The sequence below is a fragment of the Scomber scombrus genome, chromosome 22 (genome assembly GCF_963691925.1).
Source record: "Scomber scombrus chromosome 22, fScoSco1.1, whole genome shotgun sequence".
Taxonomy (NCBI): domain Eukaryota; kingdom Metazoa; phylum Chordata; class Actinopteri; order Scombriformes; family Scombridae; genus Scomber; species Scomber scombrus.
Window position 1 is genome coordinate 2,694,561 of NC_084991.1, and position 23,109 is coordinate 2,717,669.

Below are 23,109 nucleotides of genomic sequence, written 5' to 3' on the forward strand. Positions count from 1 at the left end.
GTATGGTATTCAGTGTCTTGTGTGCAGATGAAAACTTTCAAGTAAAAGTTCAGCCTCTGCACCATTGGTCTGTGTATGCAGTTAATAATTTGGGCCATAGAGGAATTGTGAAATGAATAAAATGAAAGGTATAGATATTCTCAGTCAAATTCCATAACAATCTGCTCATTTGGTATAAATTTGTGATCAGCTCAGTACCAGAGGATGACCATGTCTCTAAATATAATGTCTATATGCTATTCATTTGTAAGTAAATTGAAAAAGAAATGTAATACCAACCACATGATGTTTTTTTATCATGACAAACACAGAATGTTTTTTGATTAAGACTACTCTGTAAAGCTTCTCACCACGAGTAGTGCCCCTGATCTACAGGTGTCAGTAATGCGCCAAGAAAATACAGGTCAACATGATTCTTAGACCTCAAAAATACACATAATGCATTTAGCAAGTAACCCTGAATGTAAACATAAAGTGCTTTTACAAATAAAATATTTATATATAACCTACAGCTTAATGTAACAAATGTCAGTGGTTTTCCTGTGATATCTGCTCATAGCAACCAAAGCGTGATTAAAAATGTAATGTTTATGTTTTATGGCAACTCAGAACACACTAAAATTGAATAAAAACCACAATTTTTCTCTTACCTTAGCCAAGTGTTTATGTTACTAACCTGAACCATATGTGGGATGCAGGATGGGAACCGAGCTTTGTACACTCACCATCCAGCCTAACTACTCCGACTAATGTGCAGCACAAGAAATGTCAATGTCAGAGGTCACCAAAACATTAAGAAACATTTACTTGAGACGATAATTGTAGATATACAGAGATGTCTAGATGAGTTTTTGAGTCGTAGTTAAGACATATGTTAGAAGGAGGAGCAGACTTGACAGATATTTTCATTCTGATGCTCCACCACTTAGAAAGCAATAAATATGCAACATTGTCATGGTTTCAAACATAATGTTAGAACTTATGGTAAACAGCTCAATAGTCATTTCATCCTATTAGCGTTATATTTTGACTCAATCGAAGGGCTCCTTGTAGCTTTCTGCCATTGGCATGAAAGACATTTTCTACCACAGTGCCGAATTTTTCAGTAAGTGAGCCGTGATGTATGAGGGACGTGGAATATGCTTTGTTTAATGAGCTGAATACATCTGCCTCTGTTGTTGCTTTTTATAGCTGCTGGAAAAGCTGCTGTTTTTGTACACAAGTTCTTTACAACCACAGCACCAACACTTGTCATGTTAGATTGTTGTGCTGCGATGGGGGAAGAAAAAGCTGATATTTTGGGTTGTTCTTTCTCTCTGTATATCTCTAGAGTTCTTCCTGCTGTTGTCACTCAGTAGGAGATGCGAGTTGGGAAAACACAGGCACAATATGTTGTGTTTTTTTTGTTTGTTTGTTTGTTACTCATAAAGTCTTGTAAGTTAAAATTGTGCAATTATGCAATGGGCCTATGTATCATGTAAATTGTAGAGTTGAATAAACCATAAATGTACAATCCCCTACATTTATTGTGCATTCATGTATTTCCACAGCCATCTAGGTCTTCCAAAAAAGTTCACAACTTCGGCAAGAGGTCCAATTCCATCAAGAGGAACCCCAATGCCCCGGTGGTCAAGAGCAACTGGCTTTATAAACAGGTACAGGAGAGAAGATTTTTTTAACTTTAACATTGTTAGATGTGTAGGTGAGTGTGGAAAAGCAGGGCAGCAGATCTGAATGATGAAGGAATGAAAACCAAGTTAATATAATTTTAGATAAAGGTCAACATTTTGGAAAATACACTTATTCACATACACTTAACACTTATGCTAAGCTAGTTAACTTTTAGGCACCAGGGCGTTATTTTTCTCAATAACAAACTAGGCTACAACGTTAGCTTGTAACATCCATAAAAAATAGAAAAGAAATACCCACAAACACTATGAAAACATGGCACAACTGTATAGGTTGTTGTACGTCAACTTATAAATAATAAAACAAAATAAAATACCTGAGATAATAAATCTTAATTTGAGATATTTCTCTAAATTGTCAAGCTAACTACTCCTAGCAACAGCAACAAGCAAACCAAGATAAGCTAACTTGAGGAACAAAAGAAAAAGAAAATGGCAATTAAATCTAATTATAAGCTAAGTTTACTGCTCCTTTAATCTTGTCCACATGGGAAACTTTGAATCCATGAAGTATGTTTCTGCAGTGAGGCTTGACTGGATGTTAGCTAACCTAGCTTGACGCTCAGCTTGTTCCCTCATTACTTTTTCCACCCACTTGGTGCAAGTCGAGCAATTCTCTTCACCCCGCAGAGATTTACTGTAGGTCAATTTTTCAATTGGTCTGCGGACCTCTGACCACCGTCAGGCTCCCTGAAGACGTTCTCATCGAGCACCATCAACTCAGCTTTCAAACCCCAGTTAGAGCCGCTGTCAATAACCTCTATCTCAGCCTCTGCGGTGCTATATTCACATCAAGAGAAGAATCGATTCACTTGACACCAACAAGCCCACCCTCCCCACAGACCTGTCAGACAAAGTGCTCCCTCACAGAAGAAATGTCATCAGTGTTTACCCAAAGCTCCCCCACCTCCCCGTGCCAAACAGGACACATTGCAAACGGCGCCAGAGATCCGAGTGGACCGAGCGAATGGTTTTAAAACTCGTTAATGCGGATGCGGTCCTTACAGCACTACGGATAGGGTAAAATAATTTTAAAAAAATAAAAGAGAGCTCGAGCAGCAGCATAGAGAACAAAGCGTAGGCCTTCGCCAAATTTGTCACTGCATTATGAAGAGATAAAACAGAGCAATTTGTCTCAGAGGAGGAGATAGAAGCTGGTTAATAGAAGCAGCCAGAGGGAGAGACAGGGAGGGTGTCAAGTGGAGGGAAGTGAGGGAAGATCAAAAGAGAGAGAAAACGGTGGATATGAGTGTGTATGTATGTGCATGTTTGTCTGTATGTGTGTGAGTGTGAACTAGAGAGAGTGTAGTGTTCTCTGTACTTATTGCACTTTAACTGACTGACTGATGGTCTGTGACCTTTGACCTCTGCAGGACAGCACGGGCATGAAGCTATGGAAGAAGAGGTGGTTCGTTCTGTCGGACATGTGCCTCTTCTACTACCGCGGTGAGGACACATACACACACACACACACACACACACAAACACACACACACACATCCAAATTAAGGCTGACGGCTGTTTAATTACATGCATTTAATGTATTTTAATATATTTTAAAAAGGCGATTTTTATTGAGAGCAGGTAGAGACTCCATGTTTTATTCATTTCTAGAAAACACATTTTCTACTTTTCAAGGATTCAAGGACTCTTTGAGTTATGAGTTGGTCTTTATAACCAACTAAGGTCATGTTTGCCTCTTCAACCCTTCATTACAAGCTTACAGACTCTTGATATACACACAATGATAGGAAACAGCTAGATGAATGAGTGGAGAAACATAATGAATGCAGATGCTTCCATACAGGCTGAGAGGGTTCACTGAGTGAGTGCTTCACAGTCCTCTTATCTTAACCAAACTTGACATATATCTTGAAGATTTAAAGCGACATGTTGAACAGCACTGCCCACCACCACTGTCAACACAATTGACAGTGGGTTGTCCATACATGTACTGTACAGTACGTCTTTCCCACCCATTCTCGTTAGCGTGATATCTCAGGCACACCTCGACAGAATTGCTTCAAAACATCCACTGGGACTCAACAATAAACCGATTAGATTTTGGTGGCCAAAGGTCAAAGGTCAAGTTCACTGTGACATCGCGACGCTCCGCCCCACTCTCGTTAACGAGATATCTCAGGAACGCCTCAGGGCATGGGTTAATGAGGGGCAACAACACGTTATGTGCATTTGGGAATGGCCATACCTGTGCTGTGGGAATGTAGGCCTGAGGGAACATAGGGCCTATGTCTTAGAAATGAAGGAACATAGCGCTGTGGCTGCTTCTCACGATGAATAAAATATTATCTTTAACACAGAACTGCAAAATGATGAATCATAAAATTGTACTTTTACCTCCTGATGATATTCTTATATATTTACTAGTTGTGTGGTAGTTTCTTCCTCTTAAAAGCACACTATATTTGAGGTGGAAGATGGAAAAAACAAAGACAATCATTTTCACTCAGTGTCCACTTTCAGTCTGCATGTCTGATAAATCACGTTAAACCACTGTTTTGTTCACACTTTGAATAATATTTTGCCATTTAAGCATAAAAGTCATTTAAAAAAAACGCTGCAGCTAAAAAGTTGTTAGTTGCATTTACATATTAACAAGCTTAGAGAGTTGTGTATTAGTGTTATTGAGGTTTCAGCACATGAACAAACAGGCAAACAGTCAGAGTCCCAGGTTAGTGTGAAAATCCCCAAAATGCAGTTGTTGTGCACAAATGATGAAAAATATAAACAGTATTGTGTCAGTGCTGTCACCTCTGCAGGTGTCAGACTCTGCTTTGAGTTTGAAATGTTGTTTATGATTTATGGCTCCAATATAAACTTTTGCTCAGACTTCTGTGAACAGTTGAGAAATGTAATTTTATTATATATTTTTTTGTATGGTCTTCTTTTAGTTTCTTTTTTTGGAGGGGTGAACGAAGCCTTGATGACACTAGATTTTTTGGATTGAACATTTGAAATAGTTTCATATATAGTACCTTGGATATATGTGTGTAAAAAGCAAATAGCATGTATGAGAGAAATGTTTTTTCTCTCTTTTAAAATGAATCAATAGCAGAGTAATGTGAAAATCAAGGTTCAAGAGGTCAAGCATTAACAGTCACCAGTTAAAAGTCGTCGTCCTTGCTTTCACCCGACAGTTGTGACGCCCACGCTGCACCACCGCTAATTTCGAATTTTACCTTAACAAAAGCTCATCTGTTCCTCCTCCGTGTCTCCTAAACCCTTGAGAGAGATTTTTTCCATCTCCATAAATTGACAAATTAGCCGCTCCCAGAGCGCAATCAGCAGCCACTTTTATGACAAACCCAGGGGAGAATTGGATGTTTATTGGTTTAGCCAGCCAGAGAGGAGAGAGAAAAAGACAAGAGAGGAGGCGTCCTCAGGAAGGACAATGACATGCTCGGCTTTTGGATAATAACCTTTTCTTTTACCATTTTTCTCCTGCCTGCTCTCTCCCTTTAGTCTAACTCATTTCTGTTGCTCAGGTTGATGGTTGCAGGGTTTGGAGTGAATTCTTTTTGTACTGCCTGGACAATAAACATTCCTTCTACTGCAAATATTATGTAGATATATTAATCCGTAGTGTTTACCTATACTCTAATCATTCCATATTACCAGAGTGAGGTGATACACTGTGTCATGTAAACACTTAAAGCAGGATATCTACATGATCAGAATCTGTGGAAGTACAGCCTGATAAACAGAGCAGTAATTAATCTTCCAGCTGACTTAGCACCAGTAAGTACTGTCAGATTAAATACGTTTTACTGAATTAAAACATTAACAGTAAACAATTTACTTTGTCAGCTTTATGATACAAATAAAGTGCTTTAACAAGTCACTGTATGTCATTTATAATGTTTATGAATATGCACGTACACTGACTGGAGAACAAGAGTTTCTCTTCTAAGCCCACTGATATCAGTAGCTATAATTAATAACAGAAGTGGACTTTAAATGGAAAAAGGATTTTTTTTTTTTTAAATCATCCTCAGAAGAATTCAATAGAAATTCAGTTGAATTTTAAACTTTTCCAATTTTCTGTAAATGTGCACGCTGTCATTATTTTATCTATAAGCTTGAGGCCCACACTGAGCAGCCTCGCTTTCATAAACAGAAATAAACAAGCGAGAAACCAAACCATGGAAAATGTTAAAATGTGTTATAATATCGGATGCACAGTGGAGTTGACTTCACATCCACTGCTGTCCGATGCACTGACAGCTTGGGTTTAATGATGATGTCATACCTTTAGTTCAGTTCATTTGGTTCGAACCGAGAGAAAAATATAATATGAACGTGAATTAAACCAGAACACTGTTGTCTTTTAGTTCTGGTTTAATTCATGTTCAACAACATTTATAAGATCAATATTGGTGTTGTAAGAATGATAATATACCTGAGTGTGATATTGATATTGCACAGATTTTAAGGTGAAAAAAAAATGTGCACAGTTGAACTGAAGTAATAATATAACTGAAATACTGATATTGCGTAACAGAGTACAAGAAATAACCACTTCTGAGTATTATTGGTATTATTAGGCTCAAAATCAACTGCATGTTATAAATAATGAAAACAGGTAGAGATAGGGTGAAAAACAAAGCTTTACAGTGGGAAAGTTCTATCCATGAGTTACTGGCCAATCTGGATCATTTACAGCTGTTGCTGTGTGAAAATAAATTGGTTTAGAACTGAAAAGGCAGCAATTTCTCTTTTTTTCTCGTGGTTTGGACCAAATAAACCACAACTACAGATTTCAGAGTGTTTTGATGTACAGCACAGTCTGTGCTATTTCTAACTGTCTGCATTTTTCACATAATTGTTAACTTCCAAATTAAACTGGACAGACACATAGAGGCTTTGGACCTCCGTCAATCATTTATCTGTGTTGAGTAATTAATCCAAGAGCATGTGTGTTCATGCCAAGCCAGACGCTTTGCAGCTTATGCAGTCACTAATGAAAACTAATGAAAGCCACAGCACAATAACAGAAACGTGAGTTACTCTGCACAGTCTTCTCAGTGGAAAAACACCACAGCCATCATGTTACATTGACAGCACGAATAATTTGGACAGAGTCCATCCCGACTACAGAATGAGTTTCCTTCAGCTCTTCACCAACAGAGCAACATCCAACCATCCAAGTACAATGAGATAGAACTCCATGAGGACATCATCCAAGAACGGCTGCGAGATAGATAAATAGATCCTCCGTGAAGTTCAGACACTGGTGGTGGTGGTGATGCTGATGAGTCTGATGAGATTATGGCCGATGAAAAGATGGAAGTGCTGATCCTGTGTAGACTGGGTGGAGATGGGGAGGCGGTGCACATAACGTCTGTATGTCAGAATAAAGCAGACACAGAGAGAGAGAGACATATTTATAAAGACTCCAACTAGATAATAGGTTAATGGTGAAAGTGTGGCGTTGTGCTATTGGATAGACGTGAGTGACAGATGACAACTGAAACTCAAACTAACATTGACAACCAGGAAATAAGTGATGTTAGCATGCCGGTGCACAAATTTACAATCCTACTAGACAAGCCCTACTCTGCGTGTGATTGGCTTACTCTGATATTGTTGCGCTAACCCTAACCAATCGGAATCCTCATTCTTAAACCTATGCGACGAAGGCAACGAGTACTAGCCAATCAGAGGGAGAGTAGGACAGGTCTTGGCTTGGCCATAGTAATATTTGATTTGATCTGTCATTGTATTATTCTTCTGTTTAAGGGGAAAATGCTGGTTTCAGTCTGTATTAGCATAAGCAATATTAAGACAGTGAGCAGGCCGCACAATTATTTTTGTATTAGTATTCATTCCTTTTATTTATATTTACATTGTTCTTTATTTTGACTGTAATCCTTGTTTATTAGTTAAAGGAAGTCGGCTCAGTCATACTAAAGACGGTCACGGTAACAGCAGTGTGATTGAACGCTCACAGTAGACCGTCCTTCTGTTTTGTTGCCGTCGTGTTTCAGCACAAATAAAATCATCTGACAAATAGATGAACATTGTCTGCATCAGTGTGTAACAATGTATGAGAGAGAGTAATACAGGGAGGAGTTTGCACCAAAGAGATGAAGAGAGAGTCTTCCTGACTGAACTTTCTCTAAGCTTCATTTAGTTACTTCCATCACTGGATTTGAACTGCTCTTTAATGACCAGTAATGCATTACACTGTGTATAAGTTGGTGTCTTATGTGCATGAGATAAAAAAATATGCCTTACATTATCTGAGGCAAAAACAAGAAGCTTTTTATATTAAGAGTTAGTTATATTTAAGCTTGGAAACTCATCTAAGCAAGCAGAAGTTTGCAGGACAGATCTGCATCTTCACAGAACCTCCTGCAGAACCTTGAAATGTCAACCCCTGTTAAAAAGGCATTCTTAAAAAGATCCCCCCCCCCCCCCCCCCCCCCCCCCCCCTCCCCTCACACTGCAGTGTGTACAGCATCTCTCTGCAGCCCAGCTGACTGGCTCCCTCTCCCTTCTCGTTCATTTTCTCCGTGTGTGTGTTCTGGATCTCAATAATTCAGAAGCAGCAGGGCTGGGTCCGGAGGAGCTGCGGGGCTCACGGTGCAGGCTCGGGTAAAGCAAACAGCAGCGCTTGGCTGGAGGCTCTGTAGGTTTTTGCTGCAGTTGGTTGCTGCAGACATGTTTTTGCCTTTTTTAGTGTTTTGTAGCCTGTGAGCACCATCCTGACACGAATCAGCTCGGATTGTTGTTACAAGCCCCTTTTTTTAATTGATGCAGCATCAATAAATGTTTACTTGGTTAGAGGAGTCTGTAATACATTCATAGAGGCATCTCACCTCTTTTGTGCTTTTCAGCTGTTTAGCTTCAGAGATTAGAACAGAAAGCTGTGTTTTCTGTGTGCTGCAGCCTGTGGAGAGCCCATCCTCAGCTGCGTGTGTGTGTGTGTGTGTGTGTGTGTGTGTGTGTGTGTGTGTGTGTGCGTGTGCGTGTGCGTGTGCGTGTGGGTGTGTCTACACTATGTACCACACATAGGGAGGGAAACTAGATGGTAGTTTGAACAGAGCTTGCAGAGATGTGTCCATAATCTCACTCTCTTTCTCTCTCTCTCTCTCTCTCTCTCTCTCTCTCTCTCTCTCTCTCTCTCTCCCTCTCTCTATTTCTCTGTCTGCTGTTGTCTGATAAGCTCCAGTAGGTTTTGTTCTATCATCATCTGTTAGTCATTCATCACACCGTCCACCAGAAAAAGAAAAAAACAAACTAGACCTCCGGGGTTCTCATATTTGAAGACGAGATGTGGCAAAAAACGTTCCAGATCATCAGGAAAAAGTCTGGAAACTGGAATATCTATCCACATCTTCCATTAAATGTTTCCACACACACAAATATGCAATTATATCTGTATTCTTTTGTTACGAAAGAGGGTTTCTCCAATTTTCTGGCAGTGTACGAATTGATATTCTGTTAACTTTTCACAGCAGCAGCGGTTCATGAGAGGTCTGCATGGTGTTAGTACTGTGCAGACGGAAGAATGGCTGGTAAAAGAAAGAGTATAAATAGAAGAGAATGAACTCATTTAAAGCAAACCAAAGTGTACCAGGTACCAGTCAGTCCAATTACATACTGATAAATCCTTATTGATCCCATTCTAAATGACCCGAGCTAGATCCATAGTCTATCAGAGAAAAGCAAGCGTGTAGAGATGCACATGAATGAGTTTGGACGATAGTGACCGACTGATTATTATTGTGTGTTACAGATGAGAAAGAGGACAGCATCCTGGGAAGCATCCTGCTACCCAGCTTTCACATCTCCATGCTGTCGGTGGACGATCACATCAGCAGGAAATACGCCTTCAAGGTAAACACAGGTTTTTCGTCTGTTTTCAGAGATGATGACAGTGTTTGAAGCTTACTTAACTCTAAATGTGTCCTGATTTTTGTTCCCAAATAACAACTCAAGATAAGAGAGGCTTTTATCTTGACTGGCAGACAAAAGCAGCTGCTTTAGAGGGCTGGTCCCATTTCCACAAGCACATCATACCTGCAGGCAGCCAATGGGAACACTCTTCTCATGCATCGACCTCTTAATGAACTCATTAGAGGGATATATACTACAGAAGGGGGTGGCGGGGGTTTGAGATTGAGATATTCAGATTGATATAAATTTCATGCCTGCGTGTTTGAAGTTTCACTCAAAAACATGTTTTTTCTTTGTGTTGCTTCTGTTGTTTGAGCTTCTCTGTGCAGTTTGTTTTCACATTCATCTTTCTCTCTGCTCACCTTAACCCTTTATTGGGCGAGTGACTATATTCGGTAGCTTCCATAAACATCCACAATATCCTCCCCATGCCTCTATGTTAGGTTGTCGAGTTGGATTTTTATATATGGGTCAATGACGTATAAGGATTTAGAACAACTCAATTGTAGAATAATAAAAACAAGCATATCTAATGCAGTAGTTCAAACATTCAGAATGTTGTGTACCTGAATATCCATATTATACATTTGAAATTAAGTGATTTTAGTGGGTTTTTCAAGATTAATTGGCACTGGCCTTTAAAAAGAGTCATGTGGTGCGACCACGATTCATCTTGAAATAAATTAATTTACTTAACACGCTTCACATCTTTTTTTACAAGTTTTCAGTAATATAAAGTGTTTGGAAACAAAGTATTTGCATTTTTTTTAAATCTTTGTAAATGATGATCTTTTATTTATATAAGACATTTCAAGATGAATCATGGTCGCACCAAATGACTTTTTTTTCAGGCCAGTGCCAATTAATCTTGAAAAACCCACTAAAATCACTTTCACATTGTAATATGAATTGTCAGGTACACAACATTCTGAATGTTTGAACTACTGCATTAGATATGCTTGTTTTTATTATTTAAAATTGAGTTGTTGAAAATCCTTATACGTCATTGACCCATATATAGACTTTTTGGAAAATGTTTTACCCTAGACCGGTGAGGAAACATATATATTAACTTCATTGACCATGATTTGCAACATTAAAATAAAACAATTCGAAAAAAGTCACAAAGCAAAAAAGTCATGTAATATCCTCCCAATAACTCTCCAGGGTCGAAATTGTGAATTTCCAAGTATTTCAATGTGATTTTTGACATCACAGCTAGTTCAGAGCCAGTATGCAACATACACAAGTGTGATGTGGGAACCTGAAGCCACATCACACACATTTTTCTTTGCAAACAAACATTATAAATGATGTTGAACACACATTTAGCTGATTAACCCTCCAGCAGCAGCTATAGCTGAACATCATCTGATGACTCATCGGGTGATAACGTGCTACCAGCTGATGACACGCTGATGACGTCATCAGCACAGGCTGAGTCACACTCAGCGTGATCTACAGCGAGTGTCGAACACTCACAGTGATCAATGTTGCAAATGCTGAGGGACCATTTCAGTGTGTCTTTATAGTGTTTCCATGGCGCCGCTCTATCGTGGTGACCACTAGACAGTTCACTGTTCAATCAATCAATCAAACTTTATTTATACAGCAGCTTTCATACAGGTTCATGTAGTTGAAAGTGCTTCACAGCTGACTGACAAGCTGATAATTGAGACCAATGCTTTAGAAAATAAGAATGATAAAAAAAAATTTAAAGTAAAATAAATAAGAGAAAATAAATATAAGAGAGGATAGGATAAAACGTTTATTAAAAGAGTATAAAAACTCAGTTCAAATAGATTAAAAAGACAAAATGAAATAAAAGACATAAAGTTAAATAAAAGCTCGACTAAAACTAAGTTAAAAAATGAAATTAAAAGGACAAAAGAAACAGATGAGTAAAATTGATAAGAAGATAACACTTATAGAACGATAATAATAAAACAACATAAAATAAAGTAGAATACAATTTGGAAAAAATCCAAACAAATAGAATAAAACAGGCTGGTGCAGGATGATCCTCCATCCTAGATATGAGGCTGATAAACCTGTTTCTCATTTGTTAAATCTGTACGCAAACACAAACACAAATAGAAACAATCTGTGGGTACATACTGGAACTATTTCTCGACAAACAACAGTGTATCCATCCGCTCATCTGTGCAGCAGCCTTTGCTATATTGCACACTGCCAGATACAGTTTATGAGAACTCTTACTAGCGTTGCTGCACAGCTCACCCCAAAAACTGCACACATTTGGTTTTTTTACCTTTTTATTTACGTAAGAGTTAAAGAAAAGAAACAGCAGTTGTTAATTAGTGAGCTTTAGAGGTGTTATGTGTTTTTTTTTTTTTAAACCTTGAATAGAGCCAGGCTTGCTGTTTCCCTCTGCTTCCAGGCTTTATGCTAAGTGAAGCTAACCACGTCCTAATTTCAACTGTGTACTTACTGTAACACACAGACATGAGAGTAATAAGATCTAATATGTACTCATCTAACTCTCAGAAACTAAATGAATAAGCATGTTTCCCAAAAAAATGCTGAACTGTTCCTTTAAAGGTGGCAATTGACTTTACTTAGAAGAGTTAGGAGGTAATATACAGTAGGTATCTTCTTTGTTATGGACTTGATGATAGGAGCAGCTGTTCAGAGCTTCATCAGTACACATACACAACATAATTAAAACACATACACACACACAGGAAGTTGTTAGTTTTGCACCTCAGTGTCATTTCTTATTTATGCAACTTAACTTTTGCCAAGACCCTCGGAGGAACCTTGAATGAGTTTCACACGTCTGTGTTTTCACACTTGAGCTGAAATACACAAGGAGAGGGCGAGCAGGGAGCGGCTAACACACACACACATACACACACACACACATACACAAACTGTACACAAACACACTCCTCTGCCAGCAGGAGTGATGTAAAGATTCCTTGCTGGTGTATCAAGGTCACCAACCGAGGCTGTTTCTCACTCTCCTGTTCCATCTCTTTTTCTGCCCCCCCCCCCCCCCCTCCTCTTTATCTCTCTCCCCCTCACCCTCAAATACCTCTCCCCCACTCTGCCAGGCCACTCACCCCAACATGAGGACGTACTATTTCTGCAGCGAAACAGCCAAAGAGATGGAGTGCTGGATGAAGGTGATGACGGACGCTGCCCTCGTCCACAGTGAACCAGTCAGAAGGTTGGTGTCGTGTGGCTGTAGGGGGTTTTGGGATGAAATATGAGGCATGCAGCCATCATGGTGGAATCACACATTATCCAGATTAGCTTGCTAGAACATCCCATCTTTATAGACCTGCTCACTGCTTCTAAAAGAGCCACGTTAGGTGTTTTCTCCTAGTATTAATGAAGACTGGAGAAACCCTAAGTGTACATGTGATTGGATACATACCGTACGTTGTTATCTGGCTGCAACCACATGATCACTGTCGCCACAAAACACCAAAAACAACCCCCATAACCATCCTATAATCCTATTGGTCCTCACCCATGTACATCAACACTCCCATCCAAAAAAAAGGAAACTACACAAAAAAAGCTAAAAAGGAAAAAAAAGACATCTTATGGATTTTGTCATACCTATTGAATCAATATTGAATCAGAGATGTGCTAAATCTATTAATACGTGCATGGGTAGTTACCTAAAAAATGAGTATTGCCAGAAGATTTATCTGAAGCCCTGCAAACATCCAGGTTAAAGTAATCATTTTATATTCTTTTTTCTATCTTTGCTCTCAGTCCTCGAGCACTAGAGGCTTCTTAAGTTAGTACCTCATAAAATGATAGCTTCCACTGATATATACTGAGCTTGTGGGGTTGTTTTCATCTCCTTACCAACAATTTCTTTGCAGCAGTTAAGCCCACCAACAGTGGGATGGGAATTTGTTTTATTGAGCAACATAACTGTTACTTAAAAGGGTAAAAAACCTAATTCAACTTTTTGTTAGCAGAACATGTTGTATTGTAAGTCACTGTGTGGATGTGTGAGGGTCCACAGCCTGCAGGATGGACACACTGTCCTTTAAGTGATTTCCAGCCAGGACCAGTAAAGGAGACAGGAGTTTAGCCTGGTCACTTGACAATATCAAATATAGTTGAGCTCCCATCATGTTGTGATTCAAGGATAATTCTGGTTTATTCCAACTTGGATCTCATTTTCTTATCAGTAATAACACTGTACTTAATTTAAGTTAATGCTGACATCTGGGGACAGATCACACTGACAGAGCATCAGGAGGTGTGAGGGGAGCAGTCTTACTGTACCTGGCTGCTAAAGCTTCATTTATACTTCTCTCTTGAGGTGTTACTTTACCTTCTCTTTTGTAGCTATGAGCATAGGCTTTAAAACTACATGGCAGGCCATGCAGTCGCTGATGTACACCTAGACCTGTCATGATAGCTACTTTTAATGGACGATATATTGTCTCAGAAATAATCGCGATAAACGATATTATTGTCATTTGAAGATTATTTTATACCACTGATATAATGATAATATAATAGTATAATAATGTAAGGGGGGTGGGGGGTGGGACTGGAGAGTGGGCAGACTGTCATTATGGTTGGGGACAGAGTTATTTACCTTTAATTCTTCTACAGTCTCCACTCAGGACGTACACAGTGAGGAATGGAGGACACTACTTGTTTAACCAATGTGACGTGAATAGTCTCTTAGCTGCTAATGTGAAGTGTGGCAATATTGAGGTCAAAGGTCATGTCCATGTATCATACGATAAGTCCATATATAGACATGATGATGTTGATAATTACGTTATTGTACAATAAGTAGATAACATCGTTGTTGTGACAGGCCTTTGTATGCCTCCTCAAGAACGGCCGCTTGTTTTCTCTGCAAGCTTCTTCTTGAGATTGTTAAGAGACATTCACATTCCCACATCTCAGTAATTCAATATTTGAAGAAGTTAAAAGAACAACCTTCTCTTCACCCTTCACAACAATGTTCTCATATGTCCCGATGTCACTGTTGTAATATATCGATACCCGGCGACTCCTTCCTGTCCTACACTGTCAGAGGTTCCTGGTACAGATCAGGAACTTCTAAGAAGTGGAGGAACAAAGAAGGATGGTGACAGAGATGGAAGGCTGTCAGACAAACACAGAACTTCTGACTTGAAAGTTATCTTTGAAATCTTTTAGAATTTCTCTTTTGAAATCTTTTAGAATTTCTTTTTTAAATTCTTTATCACATTCCTGTCTTTGGTTTGACATCTTACTCTTCCTGTCTCCCCAGATTGGACAAGTTGAAAGTGGACCAGCGGGCGTCTCAGGAGCTGAACAACTTACTGAACCACAGAGTCCTCACCCGCCCCGAGATCCAGAACAACGAACGCAACCGCGAGCCTCTGCGACAACATTCGCTATCCAGGCTGGACGATAAACGGCAAAAAGAGGTAGAGAAACACAACTGCCAGAGGGAGCGGGAGTATTACACCTTACAGAGAGATGGGGAGAGGTACTCGTTGAAGAAAGACGGGGTGAGCTACATGCTTCAGAAGGATGGAGAGAAGTATCTCCTCCACAAGGATGGAGAGAAGTACCTGCTGCGAAAGGACGGAGACAAATACTCCCTGCATAAGGACGGAGAGTTGTACGCCATTCACAGAGATCTGGAGAAGTACGCTGTTCAGAAGGCGGACGAGAAGTACACGGTGACGCAGACGGAGGAGAAATACGCTCCTAATAAAGACGCGGATAAGTACTTGCTCACGAAGGATGGAGAAAAATATGCACTGCAGAAAGTAGGAGACCGGCACATGCTCCAGAAAGAAGGACAGAAATACTTCCCCCACAAGGAAGTGAAGAGACAGCTGTCATTGAAGGAGACTGAGAGTAAATACGGTACCATACAAGTTGTGGACAAATACGGCACTCTGAAGGAGGTGAGGAAGTACAGTACGCTCAGAGAAGGAGATAAGTACGCCACTCTGAGAGATTCGGAGAAGTACGCTACGCTCCGTGAGGGGGATAGATACGGCTTCCAAAGAGACCCCAGCTCAGAGAGGTCTTTGACGAAAATCAGCAGCATCAAACTGCAGCCGGCTCAGGCCGCCGCCATCGCAGCCGCCGTGTCCGCTTCTCGACAGGGACAGGCCAACCTCACCCTGCCGAAACCCGCCCAGGTCAACGGCTCAGGGTCAGTGGCGGGGGAGCAGACGGGAGAAAGCAGCCCAGCGGAGGTAGACGGCAGCCTGGCCAGAGGTCCCGCAAAGACCCCGACTCCAGTCCAAGAACCAGAGAAGGGTCTGTCCAGGACCAACTCCATGCAGCAGCTGGAGCACTGGGTCCGCACACAGAGGACGAGAGGACTGGACGATGACACGAGGAGGTGAGTTTTTTGTGATTGTACTGTTCTTTTTGGAGTCATTGTGGGTTTTGCGATGTCAAAATAAGGACTTTCCTATTTTGTGATGATATTTTGGCAAAGAACTAACATGTCATTTAGTCTTACAGTCAGTGATAATGAGCCACACTTGTTTCCATTTGTTATGGATGTAGCCACCAAGCTGTGTTGATGGCCACCACACCAGACCAGTTAGAACTACTGGACAAGGCAGAGGTGTAGAGTCAGGCTACATCTTAACCCGCTCTTACACTCAATTTGATTGACAGGCCTTTTTATATTAAAACTAATACTCATAAGCCGGTAAATATGCCTTTTAAAGCTCTATGGTTTTACTTTAATTTTATTACTTTCAAGCAGAAATGCCAAACATTCATTTTTACCAGCTTCTTAAATGAGAGGATCTACTGTTTTTTTTCTTTTTGACTACAGATAGCAATACAAGCATTTAACAATAAAGTAGTATCATCACTTCTGCTGTCCATAAATGTTTACGGTTTATGAACTTCATACAGTTTGTACGTGCATAAGAGCAATAAAAAGCACGGCAGGTAGTTCCAGGAGAGGTTAGAAAAGAATGAATTAAATAGATATTTAAAAGAAAAGAAAAATTGGGTTCAATATACATAGCTATATATAAAAATAAAAAAGGGGCATTACATAATCATTCACTTGACACCTCCACAAAATCTGGCTGCAAGTTTATATATTTGACCCACGTGGTCCAAAACTTAATGAATACAGTTTTCTGGAGATGAAGAGAGAAAGTAATCTTTTCTATAAAATAAATATCATTTACCAGATTCATCCATTCTCGTATTGTTGGAGGTTCAGGACACAACCATCGTCTCGTGAGCGTGAATATATTTAGGATTTGACTTGATCAGACAAAAGAAGCAATTTGAGGATGTCACTTCAGGCTCTGAAAAAAAGTGAATAGCAATTTTTCAGAATTTTCTTCCTTTTTTTTTTCTTTAATTTTTTTAAGGAAAAACTAGTATTCAATTAATCAGGGAAAAATAATCATCAGATCAACCAGTAATGAAAATAATTGTTATTTGCAGCCTTATTTACATTCAGCTTTTGTTGCAGGATTACTGTTGTTGTGTTTACAGCCAGCTTATGCTTGCCTCAGTAGAGATAGACAGCAGAGATATGGTATATCTTTGAGAGCTGTGACTTGTCACTGCATATAGAATCTGTATCGGTTTTGTCAGAACTCCTAAGAGGCCCTCCACTCTGTCTGAAAAGATTACCTTTGAATAGTGGAGCTATTTTATTGCATTTGCTTTGGTTGAGATTGTGAAAGTGTATTATTCTGAAGTATGTGTGTATATGATATTTTCCTTTTTAACCGAAGTTACAAATGTGTTTTCAGCCCACAACACAAATTGCAACCCTGCAGTCATTCATGCAAAAAAAACAAAAAAAAAACACACTCACTCCAGTTCAGAGGTGACCTCTCATCTTGGCAGGTCTGCTCCTCTGCAAGATTTAAAACCTTTTTTTTCATCTCCTGCTCTACCATTCCATCTTTCCCGTCCGCCCCTCGTTCCCCGTGTATCTCCCTCTGTCCTTAATCTGACCTTGCGGACCGGGAGGAACTGAAAGCTTTTTTTGTGCCCACTGCAGATGTGGCTCTCAGTTGGGAGTGCTGGCATTTAGCTGCCGTTTAGCCGGCTTTACCGAGGAACGTAGCGGAGCAGAAGTGCTGCGCGCCGGGTTCGCTCGCAGCTCTTCCCCCCCTCTCTCCTTCTGCTACCATGAATAAGTCATAGAAATGAGGCCGTAATGAGAGCAGAGCGAGCCGAGCGATGCCGAGACACATTTGTCATCTTTATCGGCGCTCGGCGTAAAGGAGGGAAATAAAGAAACTCAGATGAAGGACTGATTGTTATTGTTGTTAACATGGAGTTCTGTTTAGGCTAACAGCTATATTATATAAAGTGAGCAGAATCAGATGAAGTGACTATTCAGTGAAGGCGTGTGCAGCATTGCTGGTGTGTGGTTGCATTCCTAGTCATATACTCACAAATCTAACGTGTGTATTCATTTTTCTGATTTATTCCTTTTGATGATCCTATCAAACTTTAATAAGCACAGTTTAAACAGTGAATTCTCTGAAAAGCACATTTATATTTAACGTCATGTAAAACCGGTATGTTTAAGCTACTGACAATTTACTCAACCCTCCTGTTGTCCTCAGGTCAAGGAAGGAAAGGAGGAAGAGATGAGGAAGGGAGGAAAGAAGGAAGGAAGGAAGGAAGGAAATGAGTAAGGAGGGAGGGAGGGAGGGAGGAAAGGAGGAAGGAAGGAAGGAAAGAAGGAGTAAGAAGGGAGGGAAAAAGGAAGGAAGGAAAGGAATAAGGAGGGAGGGAGGGAAGAAAGGAGGAAGGAAGGAAGAGGAAGGAAGGAATGAAGGAAGGAAGGAAGGAAATGAGGGAAGGAAGGAGAGAAGGAAGGAAATGAGGGAAGGAAGGAAGGAAGGAAGTGAGGAAAGAAGTATGGAAGGAGGGAGCAAAGAAAGAGGGAAGGAGGGGAAGAATGAAGGAAAAATTTAAGAAAGAGGGAGGAAGGAAAGAAGGAATAGTCAAAAGAGATGGGGTCAATTTGACCCGGGAGGACGACAGGAGGGTTAATAATCAATGAATCATTTAAAGCTTCTCCTATCAAAGACATTTCTGCTGTTATGCGTTTGACTAAATGTCACCAGGTTTTGGATTATTGGTCAGATGAAATAAGCAGACTCTGGGAAACAGCGAGGGACATCTTTCACTATTTTCTGATATAATATAGACAAAATGATTAATTGAAAAACTAATCCTAGGAATAACTGACAGATGAATGTAAATAACCGTTAGTTGCATTATACCCATGGAGCTGCTGGAAAAAACTTTAATGTGAAAAACATCTGTGCAGGAAGAGTTACACTGATGCTCCATGAAGGGTAAAGCAGATGTGGTTGAAATACTCAGCAAATATAAACAGGAGTTCTGTTAAAATGAGAAACTCAGCCGAGTGTAGAAGAGTAGAACATGAATGATGGTGTAGTGATAGAATTAGTTCTGGATAATTTACAATATAATTAATCTATTAAGACCACAGGTGCACACAGAGAGAGTGCTGGGTTTGTATTAATTGGGAGAATCAGAAGTAAGGGCCTGTCTCTAATAGAAGCCTGTTCTAAATAAAGGCCTGGATTATTTGCCACTTGGTTAAATGTTTTAGAATTTGCAGTATTTCAATATTGCCAAAAGACAAAGCAGAGGGTTTAAAATGTACATATACGGGGACCCCAGTGGCCTATTGGTCTATATGGTATAGTATATATGGTATAATTGCAACACTGCCAGTATGATTTCAGTTGGGGAACTTTACTTTTTTCTGTCAAATAAATGCAAAATCATCTTTAAAAAGTTGTGTCTTTATAGAGCATGACAGTATAACAAATGTTTTAGAGAAACTTTTAAACATCCTGCTACTACAGCATTTTTTCAATACATTTCCAACACCCAGTGCATATGTTAATGGATTGGAGCCAGTGTACATTCCATTACCTTTTTCCAATTTTAAGCTAGCTGTCACTGTTTTTAATATGACCAGGGCTCCAAAAGGCAAAAATCAAGTCTGTATTCCCCCAGTAGTCAAAACTGCTTCACTGACAGATTTTTGAGTGTAATAGTCTGTGGAGTTTAAAGCCTTTTTCTTCCAAATTAGTAATTAATAATTCATTGAAATAAATTCATAATCTTGCTAACTTTGATGTTCTTCTTTGCCAAATGTTCCAACAAACTTGGAGAGCATACAAAATCGGTTCTATTGTTTTGGTATCAGCAAGAAAAATCTTGTTTTTAGCATATGAAGCGGAATTGAAAAGTTTAAAAAATATCAATGAACTGTCTAAAAGCAAAGGAAGGATGTATTTGTAAGTGTGGATGTCACCTTTAAAGGCCTGAAATTGGAGAACAGAAATGATCCGCTGATCCACCTCACATCACTTTAAGATTCTTCCATAAACATTGTGATTCATATCATACATTTGAATCTGATCAGCCTAGTAGTTGTGAGTCAGGAGCTTCAGTCTTTGAAAGGAGTAGCTGTTGTTAAAGGAACGGTTCACAGTTTTTCAAGTCAGTCTTAAAACAACAGTCAGGTGCCCGATTGAACACTGAAACATCTTTTTCTTTCTGTAATCATTAGATCCCTTCATAATACACTTACAATGGAAGTGATGGGGGACAAAATCCACAGTCCTCCACCTGTGCAAAAATTGATCTGAAGCTAATATGAAGTTTCAACGCTGTCCAAGGAAACACAAAGAGGGAATTTGATGCTATAAAGATAATAAATGTAGCAGATATTCACTTGAATTCAGACTGCTTAATTCTCATATTAGCCTTAGATCAACTTTTAAATGCAATTCCCAAAATAATAATAATAATAATCATCATCATCATCATCATCATGACAACAATTTGTATATCACTTGTCAAGCTAGGAGCAGTGCTTTTCATAGATGGCATTAAAGACATTTACAAGTCTACAAAAGAAAAATACAAGCATACAATTAAAAGATGATATTAAAGGAATCTACAAATAAATCATCCAAAAGGTAAAACAAGTGAAAGTAAAGTTTAAAAAAATCAGGTCATTGCACAACAGAGCTGTATTATGGAAACAAAGAAGCTGGTTGTTAGACCAAAAGGCAAGTGTTTAAAAATGTGTCTTAAGACTGAGTTTAACAGTAGAAACAGGAGCCCATAAAATGACCCTAAGCTCCACCAACATCAATAACAGAGGGAAGCATATGCTTTGTTAGCTAAAGCTAGATATTTTGCCAGTGCCCTTTTAAATATTGTTACCACAATATGAAAATTAATTAAATGTCTTTTTGAGTCAAGTATTACTCAGTACACATTGAAAATGTGTTTAGTTATTACTTTGAGATTGATGGTTTTTGGAAAGTCACACAAATTGCATGAAGGACATCCCCACATCTTAACAACCTCTACAATCTTATAGGAGCACAATGTCAGGAAGAATGAATAAGGTGAGATTAAAGGACAATTCAGTCTTGATTAACAGGCTAGCATTATTTGCAAAAATGAATGTTCAGGTCGTGTTTTCATAGCCTAGTGAGACCAAGTGGCTGCCTGGAAGGTGGAGAGTGGCATGCAGTGATGATGAAGTATGTATTGTGTGTTAAATGGGATAAAAATACACATTATAGTGTAGTCCTTCAGTCCTGCTAATTCACTGTAGTGGTGCTTTAGAGCAGAGCATTAGCTTCTCTTCCTCTGTCTGCTGATTACAAAGGTTAAATGAAACGAACCCACACTGTGATGTTCTACCCATCCAGGTGAAAAATGGTGATAGGCAGTCAGAGTGACAGCAACTATAATATATCTCACCGTGGACTCCTAAGGTCAAAGCAACATTCCAGTTTTATGATTATGTGTTAATGGCTGCAGTGGAAACGAGCTTTTTCATTACTTCACGTACCCGGGTCAAAGGGAAGCAGAGTTCTGGTAATATAGGTTCAAGTTTGATAATTAAACTGAGTTGAGTGTACCAGACATGTCACAGCACATGCCTGCAGATAATTACACTGGTTCCTATTCAGTACACTCTGATTAAAGGTATTGATTCACTGGCTGCAGGGTAACAGTGAGTCCAGCTGTTATGAGTAGAATGTGTATGCCTTTGATCCTAGTTCTTATCCAGTCTTCCTCATTGTATAAATGTCTGAGTGGGTGTTATTTGTGAATGAGTGAAGCTTAAAGGACTTAGGGGAATCTAGGTCTTGGCGGAAATGGAATATCATATTCATAAGTTTGCTTTAATGAATGTATAATCACATAAGATTCATCCTGTTTTTGTTACCTCATAATGAACCCCTTTTCTACATCGGGAGTGGGTCCTCTTCCACGGAGTCTGCCATGTTTTCTACAGTAGCCCAGAAAGGACAAACCAAACACTGGCTCAAGAGAGGGCCTTTCACGTTTTCACCAGTTTTACGGTCACAGTAAATTCAGCTACACCCTTGGAAGACGAGGGGTATACGATTGGTTGCAATCTTGCCACTAGATGTCACTAAGTCCTACACACTGGTCCTTTTAAATCAACTCCCAAGGCAACACCATTCATTTATTAGATATTTTCACATTTATTAGCTTCTGGAAAGTTCTGTTTATTCTTCCCTCTGTTTTTCTGTAGAACAGAAGAAAAAAAGTCTGTTACTTAGTCTTTTATTTGTAGCAGTTCTGTCTTACTGGATTCTAACATCCAGACATCACTGAATTATTTTTGTTATTTGTTGCTTTTTACAATTTTGATTACTAAATGTAACTCTTGTGGTTTGTTCTCTTTGCCCTTGAACGTTCTCCCTGTTGAGTGCTCTCTGTTTTTCTAACACAACTCTGTGAAGTGAATTGACTGGTGAGCAATTCAAGCCCATGATTTAACTCTGCACATAGCAACAAGGGACAATAAAAACAGACAACGGAGAGATTAACAGAGGTTCTTCCCGGCTCTGTTCCATTTAATTTAGTGATTCAATGGCATATTTTTTGGAGCACCTCTCCACTCTGAATGAAGGAGAGGGGTTACCTCATAGAGTCAGTCTATCTTAATATATCGCTCACATGCCACATGTACATTGAAAAAGAACTGGTTACTGTTCATACTGACCTTTGTAGCTCGACTCCACTACTAATAAGAAATTCACCTTGAAGTGCTTCCTTGCTGAGCAGGAGAGGGAAACTTCCTGATAGTTGCATGTAGATTTGTTCTGGGCCAAAATCTTCAACATTTCCTTGAGCTGATGTGGATTCCTTGTGGAATTACAATTCTGTACCTGACCTTAAGCTCTATTCTGGTGCATTTGCAAGAAATTCCAACATCCAACACTTCAAAGTCAAGGGCAACTCATGTTTTCTGTTTTCCACGTCTGCAGACAGCTATGAACTCGCTCTCTCCCCCTGAATAACCTTTTTGTTTCTCCCTGAAGAGTGAACACAGGATCCAGATACAGATCTAAACCTGACAAACTAAGCTCAAACCTCCCTTTAATAGGGGTGAAGAGAAAAGAGCCTTGATCTGTGGGGATTAGCAAGTACTCAT

General features: G+C 39.5%; 1 protein-coding gene across 2 annotated transcripts in view; it reads left to right on the forward strand.

The window, feature by feature from the left end:
* The window catches only part of LOC134004233 (pleckstrin homology domain-containing family A member 5-like), a 238,712-nt gene that overhangs the window by 179,832 nt on the left and 35,771 nt on the right, over positions 1-23,109 (forward strand). For both annotated transcript variants that reach the window (XM_062443434.1, XM_062443435.1), the window contains exons 7-11: positions 1,551-1,655; positions 3,065-3,137; positions 9,454-9,554; positions 12,692-12,807; positions 14,878-15,972. In XM_062443434.1, the coding sequence (XP_062299418.1) occupies positions 1,551-1,655; positions 3,065-3,137; positions 9,454-9,554; positions 12,692-12,807; positions 14,878-15,972 (1,490 nt within the window). The remainder of the gene's footprint in view (positions 1-1,550; positions 1,656-3,064; positions 3,138-9,453; positions 9,555-12,691; positions 12,808-14,877; positions 15,973-23,109) is intronic.